Here is a 14,555-nt window from a genome sequence, read left to right as displayed (position 1 = left end):
GAAAATATTTGTGTTTCCACTTATTTGCATTAATGCCACGAACCGATTTACTGTCCGTCCATCTGTGGGCGGTGGGAGGTGGGCGGTGTTTGGTGTTTGGTGTGTGGCATTGGGGCGCTGCCCCCAAAAAACACACGCAAAACACAACCAGCGAGTGCCGAACATGAGTTCATGCCAATAAATAAGTGTGACTTTCTCGTTGGCATCCCGTCCCCTTTCATTTAAACTTCTATCTACCATTTGGACAGTGCTTTTTTAGATTTCATAGAAAATAAATCAAATCATTGGCAATGTACGCGGCCCCTTCAAACTAAACCAAATTTTAAGTGTTAGCAAACGCGAAATGGCGAATTCGAGATCGTTGAAATCGAGCGACTGGCCCGGCATACTGGACTCTAGGCACGCACTGAGGAAGTACCTGGCTCCGCCACCCAAACTGGCTGGAGCGCAGGGGAGACTGCCCACTTACACTCCTCCAAACTACGTGGCAGCTGAGCCCATGCAGCGACCCAGGATGAACTCCGCCTGGCAGTTGGCCAGCGATCCCTCTGATCTGTCGGAGGTCCGTCCTCCCAAGCGGATCAAGGGATTGAAGGAGCGGGAGAGGAAGAGGATAGAACGCAAGGTTTGGGCCAGACCAGCAAGGATAGATGTTACAAAGGGAGCTGCCAAATTGGGACCGATAAACATGGAGAAGTCCCACAAACTGGAGCAGGTGGAGACGCCTCTAATGCCGAGATCACCAGCTAAGACGGCGCGGAAGAAGGTCAAGACGCCATCTTCACTGCTTCGGAAGCAGACAGGCCAAGTGCTCTCCCACTCCGGCTCACCGCGGCGCAGGGTAATCCTGATCGTGGACGCCAAGAGGTCCCCAGGAGTGGCGCACCTGGCTGGTGGAGCGGATAAGCTTCTGAAAAACCCTTCACCTGGGCGGGAAAGAGACGCCTACCGCCCGAGACTCAAGATGAGTGGACGGTCCAAGAAGACCTACTCTGTGCCCCTGTGCAGCCGACCCACGGAGATCATAGGCAAGGGCCTTCCCTACTCCCGCCAGATGCAGATGCGCCAGGAGAAGCTCTGTCAGCAGCCGGAGTACCACGACCAGTACATCCGCATGCTGTACCAGCAGCAGCGCCATCAGCAGATGTGCCAGCAGGAGCAGCTGCAGCAGGACTTCGCCCGCCAGAGGTCCCAGATGGCCCTTCACCCCTACTCCATCCTGCCGGACGCCGTGTCCGAGGATCAGGAGCAGCGAAACGTGTACTCCGTGCCCTCCAAGTCGCCGCTCAAGAGATTGCGGGGCGGCAAGCGGCTGTGCGGCAACTTTTACTACGACTAGAGCGGTGATCTATAACAACAAGTTCCAGGGCATTCAATAAGGCTATAATATCCAGGAAAGAACGGGGAGATTTTTTAAAATCCTTATCCAAATCCTCTCTTCATATCCACCAAAATTGTTAACAGCTACCAATATCCAGTCGGATTATGACTGGCAATAATCTTACGATTGGGTGCCGTTTATATTAATAGGAAAATGTATGGATAATAAATATTTTATATATCAGATGAGGGTTACAACTTTTGGCCAAATACATGAAAATACATGAATTTCTAGCGCGCACGCATATTCCAAACTCACCTGTTTAGCACCTGCCATGTTCCCTCCCACTTTCCATGGACGTTTGCCCTTCAGTGACCTGAGAACTTTCCGGTATTTAATATACTCGAAAGTACTCGGGGTGGAATGGTGGAGGCCATTGGGCTGGGTGTTTCGTTGGTGAGATGTGGGAGATGGGAGATGGGAAATGGGAGATGGTGGCCCCTGCACGCAGATACAATTAAAATCGAAACGAGCCAACAATGCAAACTGGCGAACAAACAGGCAAACAGCGAAACACAGCAATGGAAACGAGCAAATAATGAAGTGGATAAAGTTTGCTGAAACACTGAGCTTTCGCATCGAGCCCCAAATACGAAATTGAACCAGACCGAAAAGGTCAGGAGCAGGAGCAGAAGCAGGAGCGGAGTCCGGTGGAGCCGGTGGTGGAGCTGGAATAGGAATAGAAATAGGAATAGGAATAGCGATGCGGAGGGAAACCTATTTGTGTATAATTCAAGGTATCAGGGCATCGAAAGAGGGTGAAAGCGCGGCAAAACAACATGGGAAAACTTTTGTAATTACAATAAAATTTTCACAAATAACTTGCAATTGTTTGTTTTGGGTGGAGCTGAGTGGAGATGCGAGAAAGGCGGGCATGGGTGTGGGTGCTTCATTCGCAGCGAATGTGTTAATTTTGCTGTGTATACCAGTTGGACGCTCGTCCACAAATTCCATCTTCAAGATGCAAAAGTGGCAAATGAAAATGAAAAGAAAACACCGCAAAATGTCTCCGTGAGCTTTCTTCCGTGCCCGCCCCAAAAAGAATTATAATATAATTAAAAAAGATAGCAAACAAAAAGTGAACTGCGAAACGTGAAACGTGGACCGGAATCGAAGTCCATCTGGGAGCTCCTCAGAACCGGAGATTGCGTGCCAGTGTACTCCTGCCCAATCCAAAATTGTATATGGAACATTGTTTGCAAATTAATCTCCGAAAATGTCTGAGCTGTGTGGATGGAGATGGAATTGGGACTCCTAAGCTGGCCAAGAATTCGGCTCGGTTTCCTTGTTCTGTCTTATTTATGAGCAGAAAGTGGATAGCTCATTTTTCAAACAAATATTTATGCTTCACTTGTACGGAATGCGTGCGAAAATATTTGACTTTAATTTTTATAAAATTACAGAGTGCGATGGCAGGGATATTTAGATGATAGGTGAGCGGCAGGGAATTAAAGAATAAATACTGAGTGCATTCTGCAGTTAATCCAGTTACTGACAGGCAAATTGAGGTGTGGAAATGCAAAGCTCTCGAACACACAGACACACCAGAATCCCCAGCAATGGGCAAATATTGGCAGCAACAATGAGCAGAATCTAGTTAAACCAAGCCGGCCTCACTGGAACACCCAAAACCCTGCCCCCTACCGATGGCAAACATCGAAGGCTCTCCAAGAAAACGAGGAGGGCCCATCGAGGGGAAGGCAAATGAATCTGAAGATTACGAATGCCTGCTGTTCGGGCCCCATCTTCGAAAATAAGAATAACGCAATACACGAGTGGGAAAAACAAGTGAAGTTCGGAGGAGGAACACACTGCAAGAAAGACCTCAGCACTTTCACCTCTGGTTTGAAATGTCACACGTTTTTGGTTCAAGTTCGTGAATTCTTGCTATGAAGTGCCTTACCTCTTTTAGAATTGTTAACAATTAGAACCAATACCAATTAAAAAGACTGACTGAGAGATTTTTAGTACTTTATCCAAAGTATTGATGTTTTTAGTCAGTGCAGAAAAAGGAAAACACTTCCGGGACAGGGGAGAGTGAGGTGTACATGCAGACCTCGATTCACGATTGATGTGGCGGATCCTGCCAGCAACGGGAAGCGCGCAGCCGAGGGTATTCGAGCCTTGATGGATGGATGGAGGCTTAGCTTAGAAGCGATGTAGCTTAAGCCCGACGCTCCCAACTGGAGCTTTGCGAGCAGGGGAGGATGAGGGGCACGTTGTGAGCCAGGGCGGATTCAATGCTACCCAAGGCATAACTCTCGTTGTCGTTTATTGATTTGTTTTGCCCCAGGCCAGCAGTTCGAGGCGGGTGATACATAGCCCAAAAGGAGAGCCGCCAAAGGTGCCGACTAGTAAGGACGTTCCTTCTTCGTCCGCTGCATCTGGAAACTAGGGAAGAGCAAGAACATTCGAGGACACGGAATTACGTGCGGAAAGATGAGAAGCACGAATTCATCAGTCCTTCGGCTGGGTCATTCCGTTTTCCCGCTCCCAGAGCCTGCTATTCCCACACTTTTTGCTGTGCTCAAGGACATCCACTGCTAAACACTTTCTGTGCTTTCAGTTTTTAACGGCATGTGCTGTGATGCCCACAAAAAAATTTGCTGCGAGCAGGCGGGAATATAAAACCCTAAAGGGCTTCAACTCCGAGCTCCTATTTACAAGCAAACTGCAGCTACTTATGCAGATCGCACTATTGGCACTCTGCAATTGCTAGGACCTAAACGTACATAATATAATTCATTGCATAAAACGACTAGAGCCGACTGTCTAAGATATCTGCATACCCTCTATATATTCTTACTGCAATGGTTAGATAAAAATAAGCATGCATATGTACATATGTATGAACGCAAAACGATATGTTGTAAGATCATGTATTAAATCACTCAAGTTGGTCTAAGCTCATGCATATCAACTTAAGATATCAAATCATCATCACAGATTTTTATTACGTGAGAATTAAATTTAACAAACATGAAAACACCACTTCACGTCGTACGTTGTTACACGTTTTTGCTTTCCAGTCTGCTCTTTGCTGTGTTTCGGAAAACTCCTCAATTGCGTTTTTAACAGCAAAAAATGGCTATCAAGATTGTTTTCGTTTAGACATCGCTCTCGACTACTTAAGGGATTAGCGTTCACTTAACAAATTGAAGAGGCTGAAAATTGGGCAGGATTATTGAATTGCTCACATTGCCCCGCGAATTCTCACGAATATTTAATTTGGTTTTTATTGTGGGCCCCCGCTCTCATGCTCTTCTACTTTTTAGACCTAGTCCCCTACACATATTTCCTTAATTTTGAACAACAAATTTTTTCGAATTCGCCCCTTCTGTTTGCCAAATGGCATTAGGCGGGAAAATTGCAAGGGAAGCGATCCCAGGGGACTTTCAGAGTTGCGTGTAACAAGTGTTTGGAGGCCAGCATTCCACTCATATGGTTAAGTGCCAGTATATAAGGCGATTCCCGTGCAAATGATATGAAAATTGCTGTCGTAAAGGCGCGGGGGCGTGGCAGGGGGCGTGAGCACGCGAAGGAAACGCAGATTAAAACTGCGAGTGGGTATGACGAAGACCATTTCCCTAGTCATATTTAGCAATTAGGGAGTTACCCCGATGCCCAAACTCAAAGCAACTCAAATGGAAAACAAAACAAAGACAAACCACCCCAAAAACACTCAAACTTCGAGTATTTTCCTAGGAAAGAGAATGGTTCCATCGAACTTCTACTGCAAACCGGCTCATACGGCCTGTGTATAACAGTTTCGCTGCTAGCTTATACTTATACAACCGGCGGAGCAGTCGATTTATACCATTTTCCGTAGAAGGCACAGCTGTACTTATACTTATACAAGCAGCTGGCTTGCCACTTATACAGATACGTATGTGATTCGTTCACTTATAAGCTCGTATACAAAATAACTGAGTTGGAGTCATGAATATGCTGCTTATACCGTATGATACCTGGACATATACTTATACCGAATGAGTTGTGTTGACTTATAAAACTCGCATACAAATTACCGTAAATTAAATTAATAATATTTATATTAGTTAAGCACTTTATGAATCATTTTATTATTTTAAGATGTTTTTTAATTAGTGTAGTGCCAAATCTGTTGGTGAAAAGGAGCTCGCAATAAATTAAGCATTTGAACATCAGTATTGAATTTAAAAAGTTGTTTGACTTTAATTACTTAATAAATTAAAAATAGTTAAATAAATTAAATACCAATTAAGGTGGCACAAAGGGGTAACATTTTAGGTCCCTTAAATTGTATTTGATTTAAATTAAAAGATATTATTTGTTGTCTTATATTTATGCGTATAAATATATATACTTCTACTCTTTGCACGCGGTATAAGTGGTCTCAAAACAAGCTAAAAACTCAAATAGCAGAATGTGTGTTTCTGCTACTCACGGTATACTTACTTATACGTATACCTATAGGCACTTTTACGACGTTCACCGCCTTTAAATTACTTAAATAAGAATTAAAAGTTACCAAAAGGGGAACCATTTAAGGTACCTTGAATTGCATTTGATTAAAATTAAAAGTTATTATATCTTGTCTTATACTTATACGCATACTTCTATTCTTTGCACGCAGTATAAGTGGTCTCAAAACAAACTAAAAACTCAAATAGCAGGCTGAGTGCAGCTTATACAAACGGTATACTTATACGTGTACTTATAGGCATACTTATACGACATCCACCCCCGGATCTGATGGAGTATAAGTTGATGGGCACAACCGGCTGGAACTCGGACTCGGACTGGGACTCGTACGGCAGCAACAACAAACAACGTGCTTGAGCGAAGTGTTTACAGATACTCTGGCTTGGAGTATCTTGTGGATGCTCTCTTATACATCTGTGCGTCTATATCTGGACGGCTGAGCATAACGCCCTCTCTGTGTGCGACTCTCAGTGGCCTCCTGCTGCACGATGACGATGCGATGGGGAGATGTATTTCACAGATACTCGTTCTTTGGCGGTCGGCGCGTCGCGAGCTTCGAGGTTTTAGTTCGGTTTTAGCTCTGATTCCGTGAGGACGCTCGCCAGAGGAACCGCTCCGCGTTCCGTTCCGTTCCGTTATTCGACTCGGAGACCTCGCACGGGGCCTACCGCTCACCCACACTTCTGCAAGCGCACACGCACACACACACACACACACACACACACACACTCGTACGGGCAGCACTCGTGCCGCGATTTCAACGCCAAATTATCGAGTCTGCGCCAACATCCAGCGGATGGCAAGTGCGAATCTTAAAGTGGCCAACTGGCAGTCCTAGACCAGGCCAAGAACCACTGCCACCGGTTTTTGTCGCCCCTGCTCCGGCGGTCATGTGAACAGCCGCCACCATGCGGCGCTAACCCGATCCCATTTCCATTCTCAATCCGGGTTCAAATCGCGACTTCGCGGGTGTGCCAAAAATCTGAAGTCAGACAAAAAGTGCTCTGAAGTGGTGACCCCAAACAAATGTGTCGCACCAACAGCTGGAGTGGCAGCAACGGTAACTGCTGCTCTTTATAGTGCAACATCGGGTTTTTTCCCAGCTCCCAGAACAGTCCGCTAAAAGCCAACAGAGCGAGCATAACGGCCACAAATATGGCTTTGCAGCAGCGCCATCAGCAACATCAGCAACACCAGCAACACCAGCAACAGCAGCATCAGCAGCAGCACATCAAGTGGCAGCAACATGCAACAAAGCGACGACGCTGCCGTCAGCATTGGATTAAACATCTTCAGCTCCTGGGCCTCCTGGGTGAGTGGACTTCTTGACCAGGGCGGAAGGGGCATTGGCAATCGAACAGCTGCGGTTCATTAGCAGGCATTGCATGTTGCAGGTTGCGTTTGGGTCCTTTTAATGGACCTTGCGGTCTGGCCGAGAGGGATACCGCAGGGACTCGCTCCGTTTCTAGGCATTCATCGGGGGAAAAGCCATTTGTGGGCGTGGCAGAGCCTCTGATGACTTGGGCGGTTGGCAGGGGGGAGTCCAGAATGGTAAACTAATTATTAATTACACATTATGCAAGCCTAGAAGCACCGGACACACGTACCACAACAGCGCTCCACTTCCGCTGCAATCAAACGCATTATCGTAGAACAGGTTGAGGAGTTTCGAGTAACTGGGCGTGGAGTTGGAAACTGGGAGCTGGCAACCGGTACTTGTGCGCCATGTACTTGGGTTCTTATCGGGGCTTCCGCCCCTCAATCCCAGAGCAGCTTTATTCCCCGCCCCCTTAAAAAACGGAGAATAGACAGCCAAACAATCGAATATAATTTTCAAAATATTGTGTCGACGCCCACAGTTCGGTTGTGGATTTTTTTGTTTGGTTTGCTTGGTGAGCAGGTTTGTTGTTTTTTGATTTCTCATGCCATAGCTTCGCATGGCTTTTGTGGGCGTGTGCGGGGACTGGAGTCCGAATGGAAGCGGATTTACAGAGTCCGCCCATCATTAAAAGCCTGATTAACTAGGGATAGCACATTCAGACCAATTAGTTAAGAAGCACCTGGCCGGAGTCGGACCACGCCCCCTGGAAAAAAGCAGCAAAGCCAAACACGAATCCGAATGCGAATCAAAATCAGAATCGGAAGTCTATCTAGATGTTGGCTGTGTGGTATGTGTATAGTACAGCAGCAGTGTGGAAAAAGGAAAAGCATGTATTTGTCAGCACAAAATAATCAAGGATCATAATATGTCAACAAACAGACAGGCCAGGCTAAGGCGACCAAAAAAACAAGCACAAGGACACACGAACGCAGAAAAGTTGCGTCTGTCTGTCAACCGTGCATGTGTGAGTGGCGGCTTGTGCGTGTAACTGTGTTAGTGTGAGTGGGAGTGTGAGTGTGAGTGTGTCCGTGTGTCCATGTGGCCGTGTGTGGGTACAGAAACCGAACAGAACTGAGCACACAGGACCCAAATGTATGCCACCAGAGCAGAGCAACTGAAGCAGAAGGCAGCAAAAGCGTAGGACAAACACGCCGTAATAGATATACAGCGAGCATGTGTTGGTGCAGTTAGAAAAGCGGGAAAACCGGGGATGCAGGGGTGGGGGTGGAGGTGGAGGGCTACAGGGTCCTGGGAGTGTGGAAAAGTCGCGACGACTTGTCGTTTTTGTCTCTGACAGTTGGCAAATGTAGTGAAGTGCATTGACAATACCACGAACCAAGTACAGCTTGACCAGAGCGCCATCAATGGTGGGCGGAGCAGGCGGCGATCTGGAGCAGGAGGTGGCCCCCACTTGAGGGGCTGCGCTTCCTTCTGCTTTTACTTCTGCCACTGCTGTTGGTGCTTCTGGCTTTGCTCCGGCTCAAAGGGCAGAGAGTTAAGCACACAGGCACACAGGCTACGGGCTGGTTCGAGCACATAGATTATCTTCGGATGTCATCCTATCTACAGGAAGCATCGCCACTGCAACTGACTTGTGTGCGCCTGTCATTTTCGAGCTGGTTGAAAGTTAATTGCGCTGCCCTCTCCAAAAAAGTAAAGGCGAATCTCTGCCCAGATTGCAGACGCAAGTGTGGGCAGCTGAGCAAAAAACTGGAAAACGCCCATTTTTTGCCCAGACTCGGCTACTTGGCTACTTGGCTTAACGAGCCACGGGCCTCCACACAGTCCATAGTCCGCGCTCCACCGGCCAGTTGATATTTCTCGCCCCAGCAGCACCTTGAGTCCGCTAACCAGTTCGATATTGACTGATTTCGCCCACACGCTCCCAAAAACCACCGACTGAATCCGAGGTCCATTCTCAAACTGCGGCGGCAGCGTGGGCCCCACGAACTTACGTAATTGCAAATCAAATGTGGTCTCGGCCCCTCCAAAATACAGATAGTCCCAGCATGGCGAAGAAATATCTTCGGAATCGGTCTGCAATCTTAAGCGAAATGGAACGCATTCAGAGTCGACAAATCAGAGCCGCAAGGGAAAGTGAGGCAGATGTATTTGGGTTTAATTATAAATTTAAAGTAGTGCACAGCTGGTAACTAGTGGATTACTTAGAATAGGGCGACAGCTTTAAAGACTGGTTAAAACAGAAGTTAGAAGATCCATTATTTACTAATTGAAAGAAGAATAAATAAGTTACTCAGAATTAACTTTAAATTCATTTACGTGTTAAAGGGCTATTTATAATTGTTTGTAACATGTGCAGTTCGAGTGCAAATGCATTGCATTTATGAGTATTCAAAGTTTCAGTTCTAACTTAAAAATTTTAAGATTTTCGGTCTGAATATTAAATTTACATTTTAAAGAGCTTATAAATAGTGAAGATTATTTGCTTAGCAAGAAAGACTCAGGACTCAAACCCCGAGAGAGAATCTTACGTTTTCCAATTGCTGTGGGATTTTCTTGCATAGCTTATATGAGCAGGATTACTGAAATGGCAAAATAATTGTTTTTAAAAAGCGAGCAAACTATGCAATCCCAGCTTGTTTTGCTGTCGCTCAATGTGTTTTGTCTGCCCCCAGCCAAACAAATTTATCTCGGACCGAAATAGACATTGCATTGGCCATTTCCCGACTGCTTGTTGACAGAAAGATGAGACCAAATTAAAACACACACACATGCGAGCGGTGCATAAATAAATCGACAGCATGTGGCAAGGTGGAAAGCCAGAGTGCGGGAGTTGCATATGTCAAGTGAAAACCATCGTAAACCCCAGGTTCTCGAAGTCGCCACAGAGAGCGAACTCCCGCTGCGCCGCTCGATCGTGGCATGTGGTAATTGCCCCGGGTCTTGGATAGATTCACCACATATCTATATCTATATATATCAATACTAGCTATACCTAGCCGAAATTTATGGGCCTTCAGCACATGTGAAGATGCGTTGACTCAAGGATGCACGGATACGAGGATTCAACCCCTTGCCTCGGATCACCGAATTTTTGATTTTAATGGAGTTTCGGCTGGTCGAAAATCGGATGGTCGGAAGTGCTACGCCAGTTTAAAGAACATCGACGAGATCCAGCGCACTTTTCTGGCTTTGGCAGATTGAGAATTGAGAATGAATTTCAATTAGTAGGATAGCCATATATGTATGTGTGCGCACAAAGGGGCTGCGGCAGGGGAGGGTACGGGGGGGTAAGGGGTTTGGGATTGCGGCAGGATATTAGCAATGTGCAGCCTGCCGTGCTTCCTACGCAGAATATTTCCACTGAAGGATGCGGCGGTGGCGGCGGCGGATGGATGGCATAGATGATTGCTCCACTCCCCCTGCTTCTCCCCCACTCCTCTCCAATCGATGACTGACTTTGATGGGTTTGCTCGATATTGATGCGAATTGATTTGGTTAGTCAGCTGTCGGACAGCCGGATGCCCAGCATCCCCTCCTCCTGCCCCGCAAACAGACAGTTGAATGAATAAATAAAAACGGCAAATCAAGCAAGATGCCAAATGAGGCTCGTCATAGTCGGGGAAATGAGCTTGCAGGCGGAGTCCTCGAAATGGAATACATTTAATGGCCCTCAGCTTGCTCAGTTCGGTGGCGTAATTGAAAAACCATTTCAAGGTGAGCCCGGAGGAGCGGAGGAGCAGACACCAGACGATGGCTTCATCATTCTCACTGCTAATTTAAATTTATGAATTTTTGGAAAACATCTCAATGCGGGCTTTTCAGAGGGCGGCCGAATGAGCTTCCTTCCACGCACTTTCACTTTTCTTGAGTATTTAATCAAGTGTGAATAATTGCATCATTCTGCTCAAAGGGAGTCGATATCCTTTGTGCTTGTGCGCCGGCAGATACGAGCCCCCAGCCAGTCTGTCTGTGTGCGTTGTGTGTGTGGAAGGACCTGCTATCGATATGTGGGCCAAGAAACCACACTCTTCACACCCGCACCCATACAACCATTGTCCCACAGAACCACTTTCCTTTCGACGGCAGTGAAATCAAATTCAAAGAGAGCCGGCTGAGTTGTCACTTTATTGTGGTGGCCACTTGCATATTTTAACCTTCTGTTGAAATTGCGATATTGAAAAATTAATTTTTTATCAGGTCGGGCAAATATTTATAGCTCCACTTCGGCGGCCTTCCATCTTTCGATTAATTGAAGTGGCAGCTGTTGCGCAACTGGAAGTCCAACATCCACGGCCTCCAACTTCAGCATCTGCCTAATTTCGCCCATTCGAGACGCGTGTCCAACCGGTTGACCATTGGCTCGTGGCAGCTTTGAGTCCCCAGATCCAGTCGCCCAGATCGACAGCTGCAAGTGTCACCAGTTGCAGTGGATGCAGAACCCCTGTCTTTTGGATAACAATTCCACTGCTAAAGCCTCAAAAAAAATGTATATTTTTGGACAGGGTACTTTAATACTAATGGCTTTTAAATTACATTGTGAACCTACAAGTTTTGTTTAAGCCGTTTCCAAAAGTTTAATTCTGTAGACACATCGTATTTTCATTTTTAAATCATTTTTTTATTATTCATTTATTTTAAAGTAAATTTTTTTATTATTTGCATACCGAAATACAAAATGAATCTTTTTAGCTTTGCCTGTAATAATTTTAAACATTTATTAGTTTAGTTAATGGGCATAGAAAAATATAAAATCGATGTTATTCAGATTTATTATTTTTAGATCCTTAAGCTACAAGGCATCGTAGTGCCAAAGTTGAGAGGTTTTCCCATATAGTCCTCTTTTTAAAATACGTAAACAAGATATGAATATTCAATATAGAAACTTTAACATAAAAACTCGTTCTCCACAATTAAATGATATCCCACCAGTAAAATGAGTAAGTCCACATGAAGTTGATCTGATTTTCCCCCAGTGGCTCCCTGGTTGCATCTGCAGCGTGTGAACCGCTGGCGGTCGGTCCATGTCCACTGCACGCTTCAGTAATCCTCCAATGGAGAGTCACCTTTGCACACACACCTTTGGCTAGGAGACGGCGAGATGGGCGTCCAGTTGGCCAGTTGACGTGTGGTTCCGCTCCGGCGAGCGCGCCGGGAAAACTGTGACGCGGCATTTGGCCGCTGCTGGGAAAACTTAAACTTTAACTTTAACGACTTCACTTGGTTAATAGCGACAGAGAAAAATTCGTTTTCCTTTGCAACAATTTCGCTGGGAACCAAAGGGTTCTGCAGTGCTCCTCCTCCGCCTCCTTGGACATATCGGGTTCCATACGCAGACATGCTTCATTGGACCCCTCTGCATCCCTTTAGCCCCGCCGATCACCAGCGCTTTGTCATTCGATTGCGCAAACATTATTCCACGAGCAAGAAAGCATTCGCACACCCCATCCCCACGCCGGCTGGTAATTCGAGTGTTTTGCTTAACCCGGCATGCCACACCGTATACCGTATACCATATACCATATACCATATACCATATAGCATGTACCATCCATACCAGCAGCCCGGCATTGTTGTGCCAACAGGGCGGCTGAGTTGGGTTGCTGTCTTGGGCAAACAATGCCCAACGCCACTGCGAATGCGAAAGCAAATGGAGGGAGCTGCATGTGCCGATGCGATTGCGAATGCGAACCTGATTTTGAATCTGAATCTGAATCCGAGTGAGAGTGCGAGTGCGAGTGCGACACACGCGTCCGCAGTTCAAACGGCAATTAAGCCAAACAATAAGCCGGCAAACACTCGGCTGCCAAAGTGGATGAAGATCCAGGACTGGTAGTCCGTGTCTCAGCTTCTAATTTGCCCGCTCATGTCTGCTCAGCCGGAGTCCTCCCTATCGCCGCACCACGCTGCACCACTTAGCCACTCATCGCATCCAGTCCCAACCCACCCCATCCGCGTCCAACTGAAAACAATGGAAGAGTGTTCAACACGAAAACGGGAGTGTGAATACCCTTCGAATGCCTGGCGAAGTCCTGATATATCATCTATGGAATTGAGGACATCAAACGAAAAGAGTGCTAATAGCATTGCGAAATATTCGAAAAGAACACAGAAAATGCTACAGCGAAATGTGTATGTCGGTCGATCTTATTTATAATTCTTAGAGGTTTAAAAAATAGGAAAAAACCGATTTGTTTACTCTACAGAGCGCAGTGTAAAGTTTGTTGACTTCAAATAATTAGTAAAAACTAATTGGCAGATTTTACATTTCCTTTTAGCAGCTCATATTTTACTAGTTATTACTAATTTATTTTCTCGCCCGTTACCAATTAATTTGTTTACGTATAAACTACTGGCTGGTTCGAAGAAAACTGCTGAAGGCCACTGTAGCCTGTCGGAGAGCCGGAAAATCCTTTTAATGAATCATTTTGCGAAAGGAAAATTCATTTTTGTTAAGAAAACAAATCATTCGATGCTGTCCTGCCTAAATTTAAGTCGAGATATCGAAGTCGAACTGCATTTTAAAGTCGAAATGCGCCCACTTTGCATTTATTTGTGCCCACAACTTGTGGAAGATGTTGCATTGGTCTCCAGGAATAGTTGTGCCTTGTGTAATGAAGCAACTGTCGCATACTCGATTCTCCAGTACCGAATTCAGAAATATCAAAAGGGGGAAAAAGTTCAAAGTTGTGGAAGAAACTGCTGTTGGGGAACGCACTATGGCTAAAGAAAATGTATGAATATTCGAGAATGAAATTTGTTTCCGAGAATGCTGCCGAGTTGAAGGGATGAGAGGCCGACCGAGCGACAGGACGAATGGAAGACAGGACGACGGGACAAGGGGGAGACTCGAAACATTCCTCTTGAGTGGCCAATGGCGGCCGGAGATAACAGTGGAGGAGGCGGTGGCACCACTGTCCCACTGTCGCACCACGCTCCACGCACCACTTTCACTTCGTCCGGAAATTTGCTGCATCAGCGTATAGGAATTTTTGGTTTATGCCGGCACAGGCACACACAGAGAGACAGGACACTTCTGAGGCAGGATATTCCGTAGGATTGACCCACCTCAAGGCTGTAAAGGCCCACACACACTGAGAAACTGGCTTGTATTAGCCATGTGAGTTTATTTGGGCAACGGATATTTCGGTCTGGCCGAAATATGTGTCTGTGCGATGCTTTCATATATGAAATTTATTCAAGTCACTCTGGTTTAATGTTTGGAAATGGACAGCAAATAACTTTGCAAGCGTTTACAATGGCAACTGGGGAATTGTGTCGGCCAGGTCCCTAATTCGCCTCAGTTTCATAACGATCCTGGCCATGATGATGATGGCCACTTCACCGACAGCATGTCCCCAATTACCA

At 46.1% G+C, this 14,555-nt stretch overlaps 2 protein-coding genes across 3 annotated transcripts in view; both read left to right on the top strand.

Annotated features, from left to right (window-relative positions):
- Nucleotides 1-230: 230 nt before the first annotated feature.
- LOC122625922 lies at nucleotides 231-1,564 on the top strand. The gene has a single exon (XM_043805983.1). It carries the CDS (start codon nucleotides 344-346, stop codon nucleotides 1,337-1,339), a length of 996 nt encoding a protein of 331 aa, XP_043661918.1. The 5' UTR covers nucleotides 231-343; the 3' UTR covers nucleotides 1,340-1,564.
- Nucleotides 1,565-6,433: 4,869 nt separating this feature from the next.
- LOC122611446 (nephrin) overlaps nucleotides 6,434-14,555 on the top strand; it is a 57,252-nt gene continuing 49,130 nt past the window's right edge. For both annotated transcript variants that reach the window (XM_043784552.1, XM_043784561.1), the window contains exon 1: nucleotides 6,434-7,157. In XM_043784552.1, the coding sequence (XP_043640487.1) occupies nucleotides 7,001-7,157 (157 nt within the window). In that variant the 5' untranslated portion in view covers nucleotides 6,434-7,000. The remainder of the gene's footprint in view (nucleotides 7,158-14,555) is intronic.

The sequence above is a fragment of the Drosophila teissieri genome, chromosome 2L (genome assembly GCF_016746235.2).
Source record: "Drosophila teissieri strain GT53w chromosome 2L, Prin_Dtei_1.1, whole genome shotgun sequence".
Lineage (NCBI taxonomy): Eukaryota > Metazoa > Arthropoda > Insecta > Diptera > Drosophilidae > Drosophila > Drosophila teissieri.
This window is presented reverse-complemented; position numbering and strand designations above follow the sequence as displayed.